This window comes from Coenobita brevimanus, chromosome 70 (genome assembly GCF_032717465.1).
Source record: "Coenobita brevimanus isolate Jiangsu-jjx chromosome 70, ASM3271746v2, whole genome shotgun sequence".
NCBI lineage: Eukaryota > Metazoa > Arthropoda > Malacostraca > Decapoda > Coenobitidae > Coenobita > Coenobita brevimanus.
The window spans coordinates 32047384-32071155 of NC_137023.1; the positions used below are offsets into that span (position 1 = coordinate 32047384).

The 23772-nt window shown below is 41.3% G+C and overlaps 1 protein-coding gene across 1 annotated transcript in view; it reads left to right on the forward strand.

Annotated features, from left to right (window-relative positions):
• The window catches only part of LOC145406292 (3-hydroxyanthranilate 3,4-dioxygenase-like), a 65344-nt gene extending 45636 nt beyond the window's left edge, over positions 1-19708 (forward strand). Inside the window, exons 4-7 of the mRNA XM_080277451.1 lie at positions 4827-4960; positions 6027-6124; positions 16431-16550; positions 19127-19708. Coding sequence (XP_080133577.1) covers positions 4827-4960; positions 6027-6124; positions 16431-16550; positions 19127-19306 — 532 coding nt within the window. The 3' untranslated portion in view covers positions 19307-19708. The remainder of the gene's footprint in view (positions 1-4826; positions 4961-6026; positions 6125-16430; positions 16551-19126) is intronic.
• The last annotated feature ends 4064 nt before the right edge of the window (positions 19709-23772 follow it).

Genomic DNA, 23772 nt, shown 5'->3' on the forward strand with positions numbered 1-23772 from the left:
TGTAACAAAAAATTATCTTTTGGATTTGATTTACCAATGTGTTTCAAGATATTCCATATTTTCTTTTATTAACCATTTAGTATTTCGGGAAAGGTTGTAGTGCGCATATTTTTCCTTCACTGTACCGGTCATTTTGTAATTTTGATGAGCAAGTTTCTTTGCTGATAGACAATTGTAAGTATTGCTCTTCCACCATATTGGTTTATAATTTATCAAAGGCCGTCAATTACAATTAGGTACACATACCTTGACAGTTTTATGAAGATACTCTGAAAACCGTGTCTACGCGTTCTAGGCATTCATTTTCTGAGTAGCCAATTTCCAGTTATTACCGCCTAAAACAGGTTTTAATTTTTGAAAGTCAACTGTCTCATAATCGGGTACTTTTTGTAGATGGAAATAACGTTGTTATTGCTGAAATTAAGGGTGAATGTGACTATGTGATGAACACTAATGCTGCGTTCATCTACAAGAACAATATCAGCAAAGTTTTCCGATGTTGATATACAAGATCCAAGATATTTCCTCCATGTGTTGGCTGATTTACAAACTGATATAACGAACTCTTCCGCAAGTTTGTTTGTAAGTCCAACCCTGCGTGTAAGGATAAAGATCCACTCCATCCTGTTGCGGGTAAATTAAAATATCCAAAAATTACAGTCTTCTGGAAGCAATGGACCTTAGCAAATTGTTCATATACAGCAATCTATTGTTATTTTCCCTGGACTGAGCTGGTTGGCAATTAGTCAGTCCAAGTGTCATCTTTCGATTCAATTCATTTCTAAATGCGCATCCACACGTGCCCTCGAACATTGTGTTCCAACACGGTTGGCAACATGTTTGGGTACATGAATGCAGCAGCATTTGGACAGATATTTGCAAACATGTTTCACAGCAGCTTCGAACACTGGCAGCAGAGGCGATGGGATATGAGTGGCCATACCAGGCAGCTGAGACTTTATCATGATGTTGCCAACATGATCTGGATGCTGCTGCTCCCAGCATGTTTGTGGCGTGTTCGTTATTGTGTTGCATGCATGTTGCCAGCATTTGTTCGGGCACATGTGTGGACACGCACTAAGCTGAATATAATTGTAATATTAGGTGTTTTAGGGTCGGCTTCCCGTCCATAGAGCACCTAGTGAATAGCTGGGTTCTTTTTCTAGACCGGAGCTTAGACAAATAAGAGAGAGGCAGGACACAAAAATTCAAGGCAACACCTTACATGTTTATTACTAAATCTTACACAGGAACGAGCAGATGTCACAAATACAAAAAAACTGGACAATTATAATTCTTGGGCTACAGATTTGGAATAACAGTATCACGCAGGATACTGTACAGGACCAGATTGGTTAGGGTGAACGACACTTGAGTTAGACACTTATGTTGGTGGGGGAGTTTAGATTTCCTAGGCCGGTGGTGGTGATTGTCTCAATTTCCCAGGGTAGCATTAATATTTTACACTGGGCCTAAGCGTGGTCTTACCAAGATGTGCCGTCACTGTTGGATAGAATGTTCACCATACCTCAGCCCGTAGATCACTATTACACTACTTCACTATGTACCCGGGTGGAGCTGGCGGTACTGGAATTTCAACACAGGGGTCTACGTATGATCTTCACGTGATACGGCGGCACTGTTCACTATGGTAGACCCGTCCTTCACTGTCTCACTATTGCACTATCTTTTTCCACCACTTTCTTTTACGCTCTAACCACCGGCTCACTTTATTTTGTCACCCCTACACTGTCTCTATGCTGCGTGTGTTCACTTTCACTCACTGTCAGGTCGGACATGTCACAGTCAGGTGCAGGGGCGGCGGCGGAGTCTCAGCCTTCCTACTGAGGGGCTGGGATCCGCCAGGGGATGCTAGGTCCCGGGAGCAGAGGACAGCGTGTAGGGGGGTCCTCTCTCGTCCAGGGCTGCTGGGGGCGCAGGGGCCGTCTCCTGTAGGAGGGGGAGTGGCTACACGCCGTCTCTCCAAGGGCACCTTCCGAGCGGCTTCCGGCCGTCTCCTGACGAAGGCGGGAGCGGCTACTACAGTCGTTCTATTTTATCAAGGCAGTTTGGGTCGGGCTCTCTGAGACCTCACTCTGTTAGCTCTGTTGCCACATCGTCGCCACACACGTGCGCTCTCTCTCTCTCTCTCTCTCTCTCTCTCTTTCTCATATTATATATTAACTACTACTAATTGTATTTTCTTAATTTTTTCTCTTGTTTTCGACTTTTTTTCCACATCACCCCTGAGGTAAAAGTCTATAGGTGCGTTTTTTTTTTTTTTTTAATAGCTTCCATGGCGGGAGACTGACCGAGTATGACCCACTCACGCAGGGCTGTCCCTCGTGTCACCACCTGACAACGTCTCAAAGGCAATTCTGACAAGTCTTATGAGATTTATACTATACTACAGCTTTTTTATTGAATTACATCTATACAGAGTGTTTAAAATTCATTTATAAGTAGTTACTAGCTTAAAATAGGAGAGTGAGAGACAGAGAGAGAGGTGAACACAAATAATTACACGTGTGTCGGCGGCGATGTGACGACAGAGCTAACAGTGTGAGGTCCCAGAGAGCCCGACCCAAACTGCCTTGATAAAATAGAACGACTGTAGGCGTCTCCTTATTAGCCGCTGGAGCGGCTTCAGGCCGTCTCCTGTAAGAGGGTGAGTGGCTACAGGCCGTCTCTCCAGGGGCATCTTCAGAGCGGATTCCGGCCGTCTCCTGACGAAGGCAGGAGCGGCTACCAGCCGTCTCCTGATTAGCCTCTGGAGCGGCTTCAGGCAGTCTCCTGTAGGAGGGTGAGCATGTGGAGTCACATGGAGAGACAGATTGACAAATGAGGATGTGAAGGAGCGTTGTGGTGTGGATGTGGATGTGACAGGAAGCGTTAGGAGAAACATACTGAGGTGGTTTGGCCATGTGGAGAGGTTGGAGAGTGAGAGACTGGCGAGGGGAATGTATGTGAGTGAGGTGGAGGGGGAGAGAGGGAGGGGTAAGGCCAAGGTTGAGATGGAGGGATGGAGTGGAGAGGTTTATGAGAGAGCGGGGTGTGAGTTGGGAGCAGGGCGGTGTAATGGCGGGGGACAGGGCAACGTGGAGACGATTTGTTTGTTGCTACCCTATATGGGATTAAGGCGTCTGGCAATAGATAGACAGATAAATCTGTGAAAGCAGGCTGTCACACAACATATGCGTCATTGCTTGTGTGGTCGATGTAGCTGGACCTGAGCCTTATTTTGCCATATTTCTCGGTCTGTCCGTCAGTTCTTAGGAACAAACATTCAGGTTTCTGTTACTTATTTGTATTCTAATAACACACACACACACACACACACACACACACACACACACACACACAGATAGATAGATAGATAACGGTATAAATAGGTAAGTATTATATGCATACTCTCTCTCTCTCTCTCTCTCTCTCTCTCTCTCTCTCTCTCTATATATATAGATATATATATATATATATATATATATATATATATATATATATATATATATATATATATATATATCAACATCATCTTCATCACCCGTTTGAGTGTCCAACGCAGGACCGGCCTATCCCGACCGAAGCGGGGACAATACAGTCTATGTATCTCTACCAAGTGGCCTCGGCTGTCTGGTAGAGATTGTATGTGAGAAGTGCTTGTAAGTGTGACTGTAGTGTTGGAGTGGCTTTGGATGTGTGTAGTCTGTGAACCAAGTGTAATCGGCCCGCGCAAGCCGACTGGGTCCAAGCATACTTTATAGTATGCGACACTGGTTCTACCACAGCACCCCTTATGTTCGCCAAAGCAGTACGTGGTTTGGAGAACGCTCCCAAAGTTTATTACTCTGGCGGGCCGCAAACCCTTGTTCTCCAGTGTACGAAAATGCAGACTTTACCACTGTACCACAGAGGTCCCAGTATATATATATATATATATATATATATATATATATATATATATATATATATATATATGAGCCCTTGGGTGGGAAAGGAGGTCCAGATGATTTTATATATATATATATAATATATATATATATATATATATATATATATATATATATATATATATATATATATATATATATATATATATATATATATATATATATATATATATATATATATATATATATATATATATATATATATATGATATACGCTTTTACATCACTGTCATGCGATATTCATCGATGCTGAAATCCACAACAAAAAAATAATAATAATAAACAAATGCCGAAGCACCTTTTCGTGTGTTCACATCTTCAGGGAAAAATTGGTTATACAAAAGTGCTCAGGGTATTCGTGCTTCATTTTTCTCTGTGGATATCAATAAAGACAGGCAGACAGACAAACAGACAGACAGATAGATGGATAGAGATATGGACATACTGGTTATTAAAGTTAAGATATACAATCTCTTATTAAAGTTAAGATATACAATCTGTTAAACAAAACTAAAAATGGGCATTCCAAGTTATTCTTCGTGCGTTTAAGAATGCAATGCACAGTAAGAATAATGCTATTTCTTTTGTCGACTGTACTTGCAAGTAAAATAATCCACGTATTGATACTCAACAATTTCACGTAAATATTTTCGAAAAACCACTCATGAATATTGTATATCTTGGTTTTATATTAGTCTTCTGGGCTGTCTTGCTTAGGAGGAAATAAAGTCATTATTAGTTAAAAATCATACTTTTTGTTTGGTAGGTTTTCCCTTGTTTTTCCATATGTTGACACTCATTATTTAGGTCCATTTTCGTAATTTCTCTCCCTCTCCTCCTCCTTAATTACCCTTTCTCCCCATACCTTCCTCTAAGATACTTCGTTGAGGGAGGGACTGAGACACTATTCGAGCGATGGTTCTATTGTGCAGACCTGGGCACGGAACTAGGACCCATCATAAATGAATACTTCGCCTCAGAGGAGCACAAGACGGGCAAGCCCATTCCTGGTTAGTGATGGTATTCTCTTCCCTCACTTCATTCACTCCTTTGTCCTTGAGTCTCTTACATAGCATCTCACTTCTTCAGCCAACCCTTACTTCCATTGCAGGAAACTGTGTGTATATGATTTCTCTTTCCTTAAAACCTCTTCTCTTCTCACCAGATTCCCTTATTCTTTTCTTGGTCTCTGCTTGGGCATTCTTTGGCGATGATCTCTCTCATAACCTCTACTTCTGTGATCTGTGATATTACGCTATCTCTCCTTCCTTGGCGTCTTATTCTGGTCTCCCTTTGTCCCACTAGGGAGTGCTCATGGAGCTTTTCACGATGAGAGGTATGTGACAAGAAAAGATCAGTGACAGATCGAAAAATTAGTAGCCTGTATTTGATGAAATAGGAGGGCTAGCTGTGCTGTATGGATATCAGGCGTGGATCTTGAACGCTTTGGAACCCATAAGTGTGGAGGCATTGGAGAGAAACTATTTTGGGATAATATGTGAAATAAGATAACTTGATAATTCAAAGCGACAGAGAGAGAGAGAGAGAGAGATGAATTCGAGGTCCGTTAAAGGGATGTGAACATCATGAAGAATATGAGTTTTAGGAGATCAACGAAGAGTCTATACAGATCAGAACGGGAGAGAGGAACAGAAAGAAGGGAAAACCAAAAAGCAGTTGGAAAGAGTGTGAGAGATATATAGTGAGTCACAAAAGCCTAGCACTCAGGAAGATGTTTTAGAAAAACGTATAAAACACAGTAGACTGGAATGCAGTGGTATGAAGGTGAGATCCGCAAACAGTTACCTATAAGACGCTGCCTAGGTAATAACAGAGGAATCGGTGCAAAATGACTAGCAAAAATTCATATTACACTGGTATCAACCTTTTTTGGTCAACAGCTGAGAGAATGAGTGAGTAAATGAGGTTGTATTATTAATAACTGGTTAACATAACACACTGTTGAAGGCATATTCAGGCACACTGCATATACTGTAGGTAAGTTATCAATGTTTAGTATTATATTGAGCACACTCTACATTTTCCATGATACACAACCCTCAATCTCCTACCCAGGTACCATTCGCGAGGACCAGCCCTGGTACCCTGACGCCACCCGAGTGCTGGAAAGCCCCTTCCCTTTGGCCACGTGGCTCAACAAGCACCGTGCAGAGGTCAGTATTGTTTCTAAGCAGAGATGTTATGTAACGAATTAAACTCATTTAAGTATTGTTCTCAAGCAACTTTTGTGAGTATCGTCTTTATAAAAAGTATAGATTTCTTTGATTACTTTTATATTAATTTAAGAATCATTTTTTAATATATTGTCGTAAAAGGCGACTAAAAGGGTTGGCGGAGGGTTAATGCCCCTCTCCGGAAAACAACTAACTAAAAAAACAAACAAGAAGCCTCGGACAAGGACTGACCAAACGATGACGACCCAGGACCGGACAAAAGACTTGGTAATGAGTACATGGAATGTAAGAGGAGCGAATGATGAGGTGAAAGAGAGAGAGATTGTCCAGGTGCTTGAGGATGCGAAAGTGGATGTATGTGGAATAACTGAAACAAAATGGAGAGGAGAAAGTGTGAGAGAATGGGAGTATGGATGGGGTATATGTGCAGGAGTAGATGAGAATGAGAGGGCAAAGGAAGGAGTGTGTATAGCCGTGAGTAAAAGATGGAAGAAGAGCATAAGACAGTATGGATCAGTTGGGTCAAGGATTGTGTGGGTAAAGTTGAAAGTTGGAATACAAATGTGGGCGATTGTGTGTGTGTATGCGCCAACGCAAGATCGTGCTAGAAGAGTGAGAGAAGAGTTCTGGACAAATGTGGAAGTGTGCATGGAAAAGTTTGGAAGGAATGAGAGAGTGTTTTTTGATTGGTGATATGAATGGTAAAGTTGGTAATGTGAAGGTGGATGGAATAGTTGGTGAGTGGGGTGTGCCTGCTGAGATAGATGAGAATGGGAGTGCGTTAGTGGACATTTGTGCTGGGAGGGGGTTTGTGATAGCCAATACCCTCTTCAGGCATAAAATGATCCACAGGTATACATGGCAAGTGATGAGAAGGGTGGGTGGTGAACTGAATGAAAGGAAGGCAATGACTGATTATGTGTGTGTGGATGAAAGGATGCGAAGATGTGTAAAGGATGCAAGAGTGTATAGAGGTTGGGGGAGTGGACTTTCTGACCACTACTTGGTGGTGGCCAGAATTAGGATGCAAGTAAGATGGAGGAATAGAAGAAGGGAAAGACGAGAGGAAGGAGTAGTTGCAAGGAGAGTGGAAAGGTTACAAGAGGATGAGAAAAAGGCAGAGTATAAGAGAGAAGTGGAGGAACGATTGGGCAAATATGAATTGGAGCAGATGGGAGACGTGGAAGGTATGTGTAAGATTTTTACAGAAGAAATATGTGCAGCATGTGATGTGGTGTGTGGAAGGAAGAGAAGACGGAGGGGGGTGCAAGGAACAGCATGGTGGACTGAAGAGGTGAAACAGGCTGTGGCACAAAAGAAGAAAGCATACAATGAATGGATGAGAAATAGGGGAGTGGAAGAAGTTGAGAGGCGGAAGAGAGAGTTATATGTGGAAAGGAAGAGAGAGGTGAAAAGATTAGTAAGAGAGAGTAAGAAGAGAGTGGATGAGGAATTTGGAAGGAATTTGAGTGTAAAATGGAGGGACTGTAAGAAAATGTTCTGGAGAGAAGTGAAAAGAGTAAGACAGGGTGGAAGTGAAGTTAGCAGGGGAGTGAAAGATAAAAATGGTAGATTACTAGTGGAGAAGGGAGAAAAAGTGAGCAGATGGAGAGAACACTTTAAGGAATTGTTGAACGTAGAGGATAGAAATAATGCGAATATAAGTGGCTGGGGAATGGCTGGGAGAAGGAGGGAGGTGAGAAGACAGGAAGAAATCAGTAGGATAGAAGTTGTGGAAGCAATGAAGAAAGTTAAATCGGGGAAAGCCCCAGGAATTGATGGAGTGTGTGGTGATATGCTGAAGCATGGGGGAGAGATAGTAGTAGAATGGATGTGGAAGATGTGCAGATTGGCCTGGGAGGAAGGTAGAGTCCCGGAGGATTGGAAGTCAGGTATAATTATTCCCTTGTACAAAGGAAAAAGGGAAAAAGAAGTGTGTGGTAATCATAGGGGCATTTGTCTTCTTAGTATAATAAGAAAAGTGTATGGTAGGATACTTATAGACAGAGTTAGAGAAAGAACAGAGAAATTAGTTGGAGAAGAACAGGGAGGCTTTAGGAAGGGAAGAGGTTGTGTAGATCAGATATTCATTCTTAGTTCTTTAGTGGAAAAGTTTCTAGAGAAGGGAAAGAAGTTGTATGCGGCTTTCATGGATTTGGAGAAAGCATATGACAGGGTGGATAGACAAGGATTGTGGAAAGTGTTAAGAATATATGGAGTAGATGGGAAGTTGTTGAATGGTGTGAAGAGTATGTACGATGGTGCTAAGGCTGCAGTGCGTGTGGATGGTGAACTAAGTGAATTTTTCTCTTTGAAAGTTGGTTTGAAACAGGGATGTGTCATGTCTCCATGGTTGTTCAATCTGTACATGGATGGGGTAATAAAAGAGGTACAAGGTAGGGTAGTGGATGTTGGAGTGGCCCTGGTGAGAGAGGATAGTGTTTGGAAACTCCCTGTACTGTTGTTTGCAGATGATACTGTGTTGTTGAGTGAAGACGAAGGGGAGCTGCAAGGCTTGGTGGATGAGTTTGAGAGAGTGTGTAAGAAACGGAACCTAAAGGTGAATGTAGGGAAGAGTAAAGTGATGGTCTTTGAGAGAGGTGAAATTAGTGAATGTACAGCGAGGTTGGATGGTGAGGAATTGGAAACTGTGAGTACGTATAAGTATTTGGGTAGTGTGATGAGTAAGGATGGAGGTTTGGAGGGTGAAGTGCTTGAAAGGGTACAGCAGGGAAGAAAGGTTGCTGGTTCCTTGAAAGCAGTGATAAGAAACAGGGAAGTGAGCATGGAAGTGAAAAAGTTACTACAAGACAGTATTGTGATACCAACTCTAACGTACGGTAGTGAAGCTTGGACATTGTTGGAAGGACACAAGTCAAGAGTGAGAGCAGTGGAAATGAGTTATTTAAGAGGAGCCTGTGGAGTCACGTGGAGAGACAGGCTGACGAATGAGGATATAAAGGAGCGTTGTGGTGTGGATGTGGATGTGATAGGAAGCGTTATGAGGAACACACTGAGGTGGTTTGGCCATGTGGAGAGGATGGAGGGTGAAAGACTGACGAAGAGAGTGTATGTGAGTGAGGTGGAGGGGGGAAGAGGGAGGGAGAGGCCGAGGATGAGATGGAGGGATGGGGTGGAGAGGTATATGAGAGAGGGGGGTGTGAGTTGGGAGCAGGGCAGTGAAATGGCGGGGGACAGGGCGACTTGGAGGCGATTTGTTTGTGGCCACCCCAAACGGGATTGAGGCGTCTGGCAAGAGATAGATAGATAGACATTTGAAAAAAAAAAAAAAGTCGTTGTTGTTAATAATGGAGTTTGAATCTGTGGCCACTGACCTTTGACAGAGCATAACGCAATGCCAGTTGAAGTTAATCAGTCACACTCATCTCTTCATACTGGAGCAGTTACATGAGCTGTCTCATGCGCTTTCTTATTAGCCTCCACGAATTCTTTCCGCTATATCAGCACAACTCTTTCTCGCATGATGATGATGATCATCATTATCGTCATTGTCATCATCTCGGATGCAAAGAAAAAGAAAACGGCATCCTCAAATAAATGGGGTCACAAAGTCACTCACTCGCCGTTCAGGCGCCATGAAAACTGATTCTGCATTACAGATGTAGCAGTCCTCACAATTTTTTTTTTAAACTTAGATGTGGTTCACACTGTCTATCCGATAGTGAATCGGACAACTCACTCCCCTTTCAGTCACGTTATTAACCCCCATACCTCACACTCTCACATACTTATTTGACTACCAGATCTTTTCACCGTCTTCTTGGCCTACAATGCCTCCACCCATCTCCAAATTTACGCACAAATACTCTATACAACATCCTTTTATATATCTTCTCAAATTGCCATACAATATGATCACACTGTATTCAGCCCTTTTTTAAAATGAATTCCTTACTCAACACAAAGCCTTTACTCAGTGCATTGTTTCCTAACTGGTCCACTCAAACATACGCACTTTACAGTCTTTTGTAAATAACTCCATTTCCACTCGTCTTACTCTTAAATATTCGTTTTCTTGCCACATCAAAATCGCACATCCATATATTAATATGGACACAAAACCATCATTTAATCCTCTTTCAGCCTCCATATTCAGACCTCCGTTTAGTAAGAAGGTCTACAAAGCACCAGCCACTTTCTCCCTTGTAATACACTATTCCTCACTTTCTTTTCACATGTACCACTCTTCTGTTACTTCGCCTACACAAGTGGGCAATTCAAGTTTCGCTCAATTCGCCACATCGCACTGGAAGTCATAATCTCCCTGAGAAACCTTCACTTTCGTCAATAGATAGATGGATTGATAAATAGGTGTAGATACATAAATACAAACTGTAGATATAGATATAGATATAGATAGATACTATATATATATATATAGATAGATAGATAGATAGATAGATAGATAGATACTATATATATAGATAGATATATATATATATATATATATATATATATATATATATATATATATATATATATATATATATATATATATATATATATATATATATATATATATATATATATATATATATATGCCAGTGTGTGTGTGTGTGTGTGTGTGTGTGTGTGTGTGTGTGTGTGTGTGTGTGTGTTAAAAAGCCAGGGGCCGTCACCCTCCTTATTTCACTTCAATACTGATCTTTAACAATTTACACAAACTTCACTACCATCATAAAAACTCCTAACATCATTCACCACATCCCTAAATGCCAAACAAACCTCATAGTCCTTCTCACAAGCTTTCTACACTGTGTGTCTCATTGCATACATCTGATCTACACATCCACTACCGTGCCATTCTTGAAACCAACCTGTTCGTAACGCGCTATACATTCTTTTCCTACCGTCTGTGTGACTATCCTTCCATATTCCTTTCTTCCAACCCTCAGCAGCCTTATACCATGATGGCCCAGGAAAATGGACGCCCTTGCCCTGCATAATCCTGAGCCACCCTTGAGCAAGACGGAGACCTCATTGTCCCACCAAATATTAGTAGTCATGTGGCAACCAACGTCCCGGAAGATACTGCCATGTAAATGATGTGCAGCTAGACCTGGTTCCTGGCCTTGCACAACACAACACTCCAGGCGAGGAACTCAATCACATTTACTAAGCATTCAGTGTCCGTACTGAGACCACACCTCATACACAACTCCCACTATACACAGCTCTCCTTCTGGGGGGCTATGCCTTCAGAATTTTCCCCACACCTCGCCGCCTGGATGGATCCCGTTACGACCCAGGCGAGGCGCTCTCTGCCACGAGAAGACAGCTGCCTGCTTGTGGTCGATGGGTCTGGTCTACCAGACAGACCAGGGTAAAGCGACAACAGCGACAACTTTGGCTTCTGTACAAAACTTCATCAAAGTCTTCTTCCACTGTACTGGTACAAAAGCATTACCTCAAGCTTTCTGACATATTTTCAGCTCACACATCATTAAACTCTCTCCACCACACTTAATCATCACTACAACACCTGATGCCTTCCCATTTTTCAACGGTTTACAGCGTTCTTCAGTTTTGCCACTGTGACTTTTCCGGCACCAAATAACATACTGGTTGATAGCCTGTAAACTGAGAGGTTAGTGGCTACTTTTTATTATCATTACTTGAGTACATTATGAACAAAATCCTCTTTTACTCGAGTACTTTCATCTCACGATATTTTTACTTTAACCTGAGGAAATTTAAAAAAAATAATACTCTAATTGATATAGAAAATTTTGCCACTTTCAACATCTCTGCATGTAAGTTGTGGTAGTGTGTTTTTCTGCAGCTTATACGTGTGGTAGTATTCTGTTGTGTAGCTGACATGTGTGGCAGTGTGCTGTTGTGCACCTTACAAGTGTGGTAATGAGTTATTCAGTAACTTTTTTTTTTTATGCAAGGAAGAAGGAATCAAAGGCAGGGTGCTCGCAAACCGTTCCTTCCAAGAGCAGAAAAAAGTACAAGACAGAGCCAAATTCAAGATCCCTTCATTTCGAGATGCTTGGACACACTGCGTTTGAAAGACTGGAGATCATAGGAAGTAGGAAATACAGACAGAGGGAGACAGTTCCAGTGTTGACCTGCTGCATAAATGAAGGACTGAGAGTAACGGTTAACTCTTGCATTCGAGAGATGGACAGAAAAGGGATAAGAGTTTGTTGCGAGATGGGTGCTACGCGCCCACCGTAGTGGTGGAGGGATGCAAGCAGACAGTTCAGAGGAGCAGTGACCATTGAAGTAGCGAAAGAAACAGAGATAAAGATGCAACAGTGCGGCGATGAGACATAGGTTGAAGGGAGCCAGTAAGAGGAGGAGAGTTAATGAGACGAAAAGCCTTTGACTCCACCTTGAAGAGAACAGCTGTATGTGGGGTGCCTCCCCACACATGGGAGTTGTTTTCTAAACAGAGGCGAATAAAACCCGTGTATAAAGTCAACAAATGTGCAGGGGTAAAGAAGGTACAAAGTAGGCTTAGCACACCTCATCTCTTGTAAGCAGATTTTACAAGAGTTGTAATATGATCTTTCCAAGATAAATCCCGAGAGAATGCAACCCCAAATATGTGTAAGGATGATGCAGGATTGACCTGGATATTATTAAACATAAGAGGGCACTCCGGTGGAATTTTTTTTTTTTCCCAGTTGACAGGAGCAAGAACTGAGTCTTTGATGTATTAAAAACAATAAGATTACTTTTACCCCAGTCAGAGATACGAGCCAAGTCAGACATTAGGTGTGCCATAGCCTCATTCCTTGTTTGTTAAAGTAACTGCTGAGTTGGACGTTGCGGGAACCGAATGGAAAAGTTAAGGGTGGAATCATCAGTGTATGAGTCGACGTACAACTTAGAGGGTCATTGATGAATAAAAGGACGAGAGTTGGTGATAGAACAGAGCCCTGAGGAACACCACTGTTGATAGATCTACGAGAAGAACGGTGGCCGTCTACAACAGCAGCTATAGACCGACCAGAAAGGAAGCTATAAATGAAGGAACAGATAGAAGGACAGAAACCGTAGGAGGGCAGTTTGGAAAATAAAGATTTATGCCAGACTCAATCAAAAGCCTTTGGGATGTCAAATGCAATGGCAAATGGGAAAACTTTCGCCAAAGTCCCGAAAGGGGGATGACCAAGAGTCTGAAAGGTAGGTAGAAGATCTGCTTTATCACTAGAAGAATTAGCAAGAGAGCCATCAGAGTAGAAAAGAGGATGATGAGGTATAGTTGTTAGAAAGGTTTTTGGCAAGGTGATAGAAGCAGCGGGAAGAATTCGAGTTGGAGAGCTGAGAGCATTTAGTACTTACATGTGTGGTAATGTTTTGATGCTGTGTAGTTTTATAAATGTGGTAATGTGTTGTTGTGTAGTTTATGAATATAGTAGTGTGTTGCTGTTGTGTAGTTTATAAGTGTAGTAGTGTGTTGTAAATAGTAGTGTTGTGTGTTTGCTGCTTATGTGTGTTTTCTTTGCTGCTTGTAAGAATAGTAGTGTGTTTTGTTTCCTGCTTGTAAATGTAGTAGTGTGTTTTCTTTGCTGTTTATAGTGTAGCAATGTGGTATCCAACTTAAATATCAGTCTATCTACCTATAGCCCGAAGCCCTAATCTGGCAAGGGTGGCAGCAGACAAGACGCCTCCAAGTCGCTTTGTCACCCACCATTTGACTGTCATTCCCCCAGCATAATCCCTCTTCGCTCATATACCTCTCAGCTCCATCCCTCCACCTCATGCTTGGTCTCCCCCTCCCTCTCCCTCCGTCCACTTCACCCACATACACTTTCTTAGTCAGTCTTTCATTCTCCATTCTCTCCACATGTCCAAACCACCTCAGTGTATTTCTAATTTTCTCAATCACATCCACCCCACAACGTTCTCTCACTTCTTCATTCGTCATTCTGTCCCTCCATGTCACTCCATATGCTCCTCTCACATAACTTATTTCCACTGCTCTCACTCTTGACTTGTTCCCCTCTAGCAAGGTCCACGCCTCGCTTCAATTTGTCAGGGTAGGGATCACAATACTATCATGCAGTTACTTATTAACTTCCATACTCACATCTATTTCTCATCACTGCTTTCAGCGAACCAACAACCTTCCTACCCTGCTGTACCCTTTCAAGCACTTCATCCTCAAAACTTCCATCCTTGCTCATCACACTACCCAAGTACTTGAATGCACTCACATTCTCCATATCCTCACCATCCAACCCCACTGTGCATTCTGTGACTTCATTCCTCTCAAACACCATAACTTTACTCCTGTTTACATTAGCTTTTAGATTCCTCTTCTTACACACTGTCCCAAATTCATTCACCAAACCTTGCAACTCCCATTCATCTTCACTCAACAATACTGTATCATCAGCAAACAGCAACACCGGAATCTTCCACACGTCACCCTCATTCATTAGAGCCACCCCCATATCCACTGCCCTACCTTGCACCTCCTTAACAGCCCCATCCATGAATTTATTACGCAGTCACGGAGACATCACACATCCCTGTTTCAGTCCCATATTTAGATCAAAGAACTCACTCACCTCACCATACACTCGCACCGTAGCCCGAACTCCCTCGTACATACTCTTCACAGCATTCAACAATTTCCCATCCACTCCACATATTCTTAATATAAATTTAAATATACAATAGTTAATATGCACAGCTACCTACACGGTTGCATCTTTCAGTACATCTAGCTTAGCTTTTGTAATTCACCGGGTCTGTCAGGATCACTTGATGGTCGTGATCGTCAGCTTTTTACCCTCTCGGAAGGGAGCTGAGAGCTCATATAGTCCGATCTAAGGGCAAGGCTGTGACCTTCACACACACACTCGTCCCCTTGATCAAGGGGGACAGTAACCACCCACTTCATCAGTGAAACTTTTCGCAACCTGAGCGAGCCGCGAACTCCCGTTCACCAGTTGGCAAGCGAGAACGTTACCACTGCACCAGCGAGCGGTTGTGTGTGTGTGTGTGTGTGTGTGTGTGTGTGTGTGTGTGTGTGTGTGTGTGTGTGTGTGTGTGTGTGTGTGTGTGTGCGCGCGCGTGCGCGCGCGCTTAGCCGGCCTTTGTCTTTGAGATTTTTGGTAGCTGTCTTAGTTGATGTAGTCACAAACGTGCAACTGAGTTGACATGAAGTTTGTCTGATTGTTGATTCATTTCATACTGGGACTTCCTAAAGACCTGCCACTGTATTAGGAATGTGTAGTAGTGCGGCGGCTTCTGTCTCTATTTGATGGAGCAACCTAGACAAATATTTCACCTTCATTCTACATATTAACCCTCCCTTCAGGAAATGTGCATTTGACTCAGTTTCAGATAGATTATCAGATAATATATTTTCGTCATTGCACCTACCGCACGATTGGTACAATAACTTTAGTCATCTCCATTCTTAATGAACTCAGATACGAGAGTAGCATCAAGGCATGGATTTACAACTGCTTAACACTCAGCAATTAGACTTGTGAGTAATTAATATTGCTTCAGCTGAGAGTGTGGATGTCTGCAGATGAAGACAGCCTGAGAAAGTGATTTGTGTCCGTCCATCAGCCTTTAGGACACCCCTGCACCAGTATGGTTATTACCATTGTCGGAGACACACAACTGCTGAGAGTTACGTTCTGTTCTCTTTGTCATTTTCTTGTGTGACTGACGAATCCTGAATAGGCATGGTTCATGATGTCTGTTGCTGTAGTCCTAATGTAATTTCGGTAAATTGTTCCAGCCAGCATTTCAGGAAGGATATTGAGTAGGTTTACTTACCTCTCTTCTGGTAGATAGTCTTTTCCAGGCAACTTGCCGTGTCTCAGTTTAAATATTATATCGTGACAAACAAGAACCAAAGACGGTTCCCCTATAAGAAATATACTTTGTCATAGGTAACTAGAAGACGCTGCATTTGTTGACGTGGCCTTGGATTGTCGTCATGACCGCTCCTCCACAACTGCATAACCCTCTCATAAACACGAGGTTTAGCCGTCCCCTGCTGTGTAGGTTGACTTGGCTGTGTCTGTGAACCTGCATTATGAGATTAACAGTAATTTTTTATGACAAGCTAACTGAATCTATAGAAATCCGTGATGCTGTTATATAAATATAAATTTACATAATTGTTTTGTTCACGATGTATATATATATATATATATGTGTGTGTGTGTGTGTGTGTGTGTGTGTGTGTGTGTGTGTGTGTGTGTGTACATGGAGGTAGCCTGGGTGGGTAGGGATTCTGAGTGTGTGTATTAGCATAAATATTGTTGTGATGTGTAAGCAGATTCAGCAGGAGGGGAGCCGACGGCTGTGGGACCTGAGCTACCAGAGTGACGTCGAGGTATTGGGGCGGGGCAGCTCCACCCACACCAAGCCCGGCGCAGAGACCTGGCTCTGGCAACAGGTCAGTCAGTCTCTGCTGTAGCGCTTACACCCATCATTTGCACCGCCTTATGATCTTGTGAAATTCATTTCAGACCACTTCCATGTTACTCTGCTTTGTGGAACTTTTTAATTTCTGTTATTATATATTCCTGTTTTTCGTAAGTCGTGATCGAGAATTGGACCTATCCACACCAGTCGGCTGTAAGAGAATTGTTGCATGTAATTAAAGATCAGTTACGGAGATGAAAATAAAATGTTTAGTTCCATGTTAGATCAGAAATTGTTCTAAATATTCTATCTTCGTGTCAAATGAAAATCAATATTTCTTTAAGTTGGACATGCACAATAAAGGATAGGCCATAAAAAATACTTAACAACTCGTATTCAAAAACCTAAGTCACCTGTATGACGTTAAAGGAACAAATATCAAACATCAAGACGCCCCTTCCATAGACGTAAAGTTGCCTCCACTTCTAACGAGCTCAGCGGGTGGTGCGTTTGGTGAATTGTATTTTTGTTTACATCGCATTAAGCAGGCGGTGCTTTAAAAACTAACGCGCTAATTCTTTTCGGGGCTTTTAAATGTATGGCCGTTGTTATATGTGTCGGAGACCAAAAAGAAAAACTTACACCACTTAAATCATAAATATCATACTACAGGCTGAATTTTAAGAATAAGTGCTTCTATCTACCTATCTACTGCCAGACACCATAATCCCGTAAGGGGTGGCCATTTGACTCTGAGTTATTTGTTTTACAGGGAGGGGCACTAACCCACCACCAACCCACTTGTTGACACGTAGGGAGCACGTATGGTTTGATTTTATGGTTACCACCCAGCGTTGTAAATGGTTTCTTGGCTTACAGGAAACCATTAGGCTTGTCACTCAATGTAAAGCCACCTGTAACGGAAAGAAAAGCAATAAGTAGAGACAGGTAAGATGGGAGAAATAGGAAGAGAGGAGGGCAGGCACAGAAAAAGAATGATAAAAGGTAAGGAAGAAATAGGCAGCAATACATCAAGTGAGTGGATAGTGGCCGCTACCACCTACCACTAAAAAAGTGCTTAATTTAATGAAATATTTGATAGTAATGGAAAACCTTCAATAATTTAATGTAAGAACTGTGATATTTCATGAAAATTATGATAGGTTGTTCTAAAATTGCACTTTTTGGAAGTAAATTGCCTCTGATTTAGCTTTTGTAGGCAGTTTTGTTACTACGAATAGCTGATCGTGATATATAAACTGCGATACATCACCGTTTTATGCTTATATTCTTTCCAAAAACAACAACAAAAATGTCACCGGTGAAGATACGCGAGCTTGCATGCTTTTTGACCTCTGGATATAATTTTGCGTTTTGCTACATTTTTAGTATTTACTTACATTATTCATCATATCAGATACTAGTACCTCCTTCCTCTCTGATCGTTCGCCACCGTCCCTGATAAATATTAAACTTTATTGCCAGATACTCATGCTTTTGTTATTGTGCTGAGCTGAACCTGGCTATAATCGCAAACTTACTAGAGTATCGCCAAATAAACTGATATAACTCTGAATCCCATCTTATTTGCAATGAGTATGAAATATTGTTTGCAGAGTCACAGCCCTTTATGATAGATATTGAATGTCTGGCAGCATTGTTGGATTATATTTTTATTTGCTCTACAGTCAATATGAAAATACCATGTCAAATTTTTATTGATACACATTTTTAACAAAGACTTCCATTACTCCTCTACAGTTGCCATGTTACCCCTTTGGAGGTAACCCACAGGTTCAGAAGCCCTGGCAGTGCTAAACATGTGTTTCTTCTGGATCCAGACCCTCAGTAATGTGCACCAGTTATTTTGTGTTTTGTAAAAAAAAAAAAAAAAAAAATCTTTCTGCAATGAAAATTATTTTCTGCACTTCGGGGTTTGGCCATGTGGAGAGGATGGAGAGCGAGAGACTAACGAGGAGAGTGTATGTGGGTGAAGGGAGGGGGGGGGAGAAGAAGGGGGAGGCCGAGGACGAAATGGAGAGATGGAGTGGAGACGTATATGAGTGAAGGGAATGTGAGCTGGGGGGGGGGGGACAGCGAAATGGCAGGTGACAGGGCGACATGGAGACGATTTGTCTGTGGCCACCCCTTACTGGATTGAGGTGTCTGGCAAGGTAGATAGATAGATAGACTTTTGAGTTATTATTATAGTAGAATTCTTCTCTTTACTGTTGAAGCTGAGCACTTCGAAAAATGCCTCGAATGATTAACATGTATATTCGTAGTTGATGGTGAAGGAATTAATTTTTGTGTAGAACTTTTCCATACCTTAAATTTTTTTAATTATCTTCGGTAATATTCCATCGAAAATCATGGCTCGCCATAATGGCATAACCACCATCTTACCCACCAAAACTAAGTGCGTATGCAAGGATACAAAAGCTACCTTTGACCCGGGCGTGAGCCCAGGTCAAAGTTAGTAATAATTCTCCTGTAACTATCTTACTGACATTCTTATGGAGATATAAAAATAGCTTAACCTCACATTTTTTTTTTTCTCTCAGTAGGTATTAGTGTTGCTAATGTATTGTGCTGTGTGTGATGCAGGAGGGTGAAAGCCAGGTGGAGGTAGGTGGTGAGCTAGTTACACTGCAGCCTCAGGACTCCCTGCTGGTGCACGCCTCCACGCCCTTCACCCACACCCGCCCAGAAGCCTCACTCACCCTCACCGTCACTATGGACCCCGCGAACAAAGGCCGTGCCTTCAAACACCTCCCCAGGGCCTAAGAGGGGGGGTCTAAATACAAGTAGTTACCAAGGGACTTTCGCCACTGTTGGCCACCTCTCCTGTATCCTCTGCCATTTTTTTTTTCTTTAGCCTTCCTCATAGTTCATATCTTTTACTGAAATTAAATATTTGGATAGTTAGCATCCGCATATGAGTCACTGATGTGGCAGAGTCGGTTGCATTGCTTGCTTGTTAAGTGGAAGAGGCTGTCCCTTACTGGATGTGTGAGTTTTGTCAGCCGTTGTTCAGCGAAACATTTGTATCCTTAAAACACTGATATGTTTGTAAGCATAAATCTGTGAAATTAACATATGCTTTTACATAATTGGTAACAACGATGATATAGAAAATATTTTGCCTTATTCACAGATTCCGAATACAGATATTTGCCCCTAGAAATCTGTAGCAAAAAAACTGCTGTGCCTCTGTGTGTGTGTATATATATATATATATATATATATATATATATATATATATATATATATATATATATACACAAAGTGTAACACTGTAGCTATGAATCGTACCCATGGGATTTTTACTTAGCCCCACGCGATTCGGCAAGCGACATAGCAGTTTTAATCAATCCTAGCCAGTACAAGCGCCATCCCATATGTCAAAAGGACACACGTTACACGTGTGTACCTGTGTGGAAAGTTTTTAACGTCCCACACAAAAATCGAACCTGGAACTCTCAAATAGGAGCCATGCACAGTGTCATTAACCCATGGCGTGATGAGAACTTCCTACTGAACCTGTGTTATCTGACGCTGGTAGGGACAGCAAACTAAAAGCATAACTTAACACCTAGTTTCTAGAGTTTTTATTTGTAAATACATATTACTGATAGCACAATATTATTGAACTATGTTTGCAGTGCCCTGTCATCAGAAACTATGGCACAGTATATGGAGGAAAGCACAAACAAATGCGGTATATGATACAAGATTGATCTCGATTTTAAAATCACACTTTCCCGAAAAATCTCTAGCATGCTACACATGATTACCCACAACATATCAGTCAGTCTTAAGTCAGCTCGAAATACAAAATGCAAAAGCTAATTACAAGAAATTAAATGAACTTTACTACAGTCACCGTTCAGCACAGTTCTGTAGCAGACGCTTATTGTTTATATCCAGACTACTGTACACTCGCTTCAGAAAGTATCTGTGCAGAATATGTGTTAAATTTTATGACAAACGGAACAAAGGAAACTGGAAATTGCGGTTCTGTCCTCCCACACGCAGGCATCTCAGACGATAAATGACTGCTATATCAGATACCTCTTGTGTCCTTCATGATGAGTAGGGAATGGCCGTAAATGTCATAATATATACAGGTATTAACAGGCTATCACTGCCACATGGTCGAATAATTCCGGATGACATCGGACCCACAGTGCACCGATACTTTCTGGAGCGAGTGTACCATGACTGGTTGCTGAAAGATTTCACATTGTCTGTGTTCTAGATGACAGTTTCATTAACTAATGAAAACTTGACATGATATTATACATACATATTTTATATATATATATATATATATATATATATATATATATATATATATATATATATATATATATATATATATATATATATATATATATATATATATATAATAGTTTGCACACACACACACACACACACACACACACACACGAAATAATTAGTCACACACTGTTCATAGGGCAAGACTCGACCTGCATAGGTCACCCAGTCCTTGAGTGTAAGTTGTCATATCCTACCAAGAGGTCTGCTTTTTTTTTTTTTTTTTTCATTGTTTTAACATTTCCCTTCTTTTTCATGGTCAGAAATGTCTCTAATTTGCGTTCTCTTATTTTCTGATGAAAATCTATGAACTAAAACATTACCTTGGCTGCCTTTACAGGTATAAAGAGGCACTCAACACTTCACCCTCATTGTTATTAGTATGATTTCTCGTTGCTTGGTGAAGCAACTGGCATCCAACCTAATTCATTACGGTGCCCTTGACCTGAAGACTGGTGTAAAGTTAAAAACCATGCAGGTTTGTGCATGGGAGGAACAAAGGAACACGTCTGGAAATACTATGAGAAAATACAATAAACGGGAGGTTACTGGGATTAGTCTAACAAGCAAAAAAAAAAAAATAAATAAGAAGAAAAGCACAGCACAAAAATTAATGGCTTGGGGCTCAACCAGAGATTCCCGTTGTTACCATGTTTGGATAAAAATTTACCACGGGCCCGGCAGTTTCACCTGGCTTCTTACATGCTCACATTCTTAAGGAGAGTAATTTTAGTATAATATGCAACACAGACTACAAATCTAAATAGAAGAAACAAGTTTACCTATTTCAGGGTATTTAAGGTAGCTGCCTGGACGCCCGCAGCAGCTTTTTTACTCTCGTCAACCTAATCTAACGATCTAGCTGGGACCTTCTCCTTCCAGACCCCTATGATTTAACCACCCAGATTGTCACTAAACTAACGTTGTAAGTTTTCAGTTCCTATCAGACCAAAATTTCTAACCTAACACATTCTAATCAACCTGTGAAGGACCCATCTGAATAGCAAATTTGGAAGACCTGCGCCCGTGGTAAGTCTTTACCATGTTCGATTCATACTATTTTGCTTGTAAGCTGTTTGTAAATCTGTCTCCCATTGCTTATTTTCGTTCCAACTTCTTAGCTAGACTGAATGAACGATATATTTTTAGGTTTGCTCAGTGCTTGACATTTATCTATTCTGCTTACTTCAACAGTTTCATGTAAATGTTGCTGCATTCTATTGTACCATTTTAAACTGATGTGTAGAACTTTTTATTATTAAATATAAGTGTCATTATTTAATGCTGTATCTTGCCTGTTTCATACTTTAGTCATTTTTCTGGATTTATTTTTTATTAATTTTTATTAATTCCAATTATCTTTGCTTTTCATTATTATTATTATTATTATTATTATTATTATTATTATTATTATTAGTGTTGTTATAACTCACAACACCAGTGGTGAGTTATAATGTTTTTGTCATTATTATTATTTTTGTTATTACTATTATTATTATTGTTATTATTATTATTATTATTATTATTCCCTTTCCTCTCCTCCACCCTTCTTTCCTTCCATCCTATTCTGTCGTTCTTTCCTTCATTCTTTCCTCGTCCTTCTTCCTATGGGTGACGTTACACTCGTTCTTCTGTCTTTCTTTCCTCTTCATTCTGCCTGTGGATGCCTCTACACTGAGTGACAAGCCAAATGGTTTCCTGTACACCAGGAAACCACATACTACGCTGGGTGATAACCATATAACCAAATTTTGTCGTTTGTTGGTTTAGTGGGTAATAAAGGCGCTCCATTCGGATTGAGCCGGTGAAGGTTTATATCCAAGGAGTGGTTGGGGTTTATTCCTCACGTAATGCCACTCAGGGATGAGTGAGCTGGTCGCTCATCTTAAATATCAGGACCAACTTGCCTAGCCCAGGGCTCCTACGCTTCTTATGGGACAACGTAGGATTGGATGATGGATGGATGGATGTATTATTATTATTATTATTATTATTATTATTATTGTTGTTGTTGTTGTTGTTGTTATTATTATTCTTTCTTACAAAGAAGTAAATTGATCGTATTCACTCAGTTTCAAAGCTACGGCCATCATACTTGGTCATCTGAGTCTCCCAGCTGGCGGCTTCACATGACCCAGTATCAAACAGTTCCCAGTACTGGTTTTCCAGTTGCATCCAAAAACCTATAAAAATAGTCTATTCGTGGATTCTCAAAAACCGCTAAAGGTACAGACTTGATATTATTGTGGGACATAGCCAAGGTCGGGGAGCAGGTCTGGAATGACTATGGACCCATTTGGGCCTGTGGTTTTTTTTAGATCGCCCAGAGGGTCAGTGGAAAGTAGTTTCGGCTCTGCCGTTCTTGCTCTTCGAGGATTTTGTTGCTTTCACCTTCGCCCGACGTGTTTGGCACCTTTCTAAGGGGAGCCCTACTACACCAGCTCTTCACTTTTAAGTTCTCACTACAGTATATGAAGGCCATTGAAATCACCAGGTCCAGGGATAGCCACAATGGTAGGAAATTAATAGTACACCTTATGCGTGTTGTTTGTGTTTATGACCCTCTCAGGTGGTGAGCTATTGAAATTGCTAATGGCAATTTCTGTTTTCTATTTATTATTATTGTTGCTGCAGCAGCAGCAACAGCAGAAGCAGCAGCAGCAATAGCAGAAGCAGCAGCAGCAATTGCAGAGGCAGAAGCAGAACCAGTACCATTAACCCTGCTGCACTAATTCTTATCAACCTAATTACCTTCCTTGAGTCATTGTTGTAGGACTTTGTTTTTTAATATTAAGTTGATTTTTATGTCATCAGATTAAGTGTTTCTTAGCTCGAACTCATCACCCTCATCTTTTTGTAATTTACAAAACCGTGGGAGGTAGATGCACATGAAACCGCCATTGCTGGGCTAC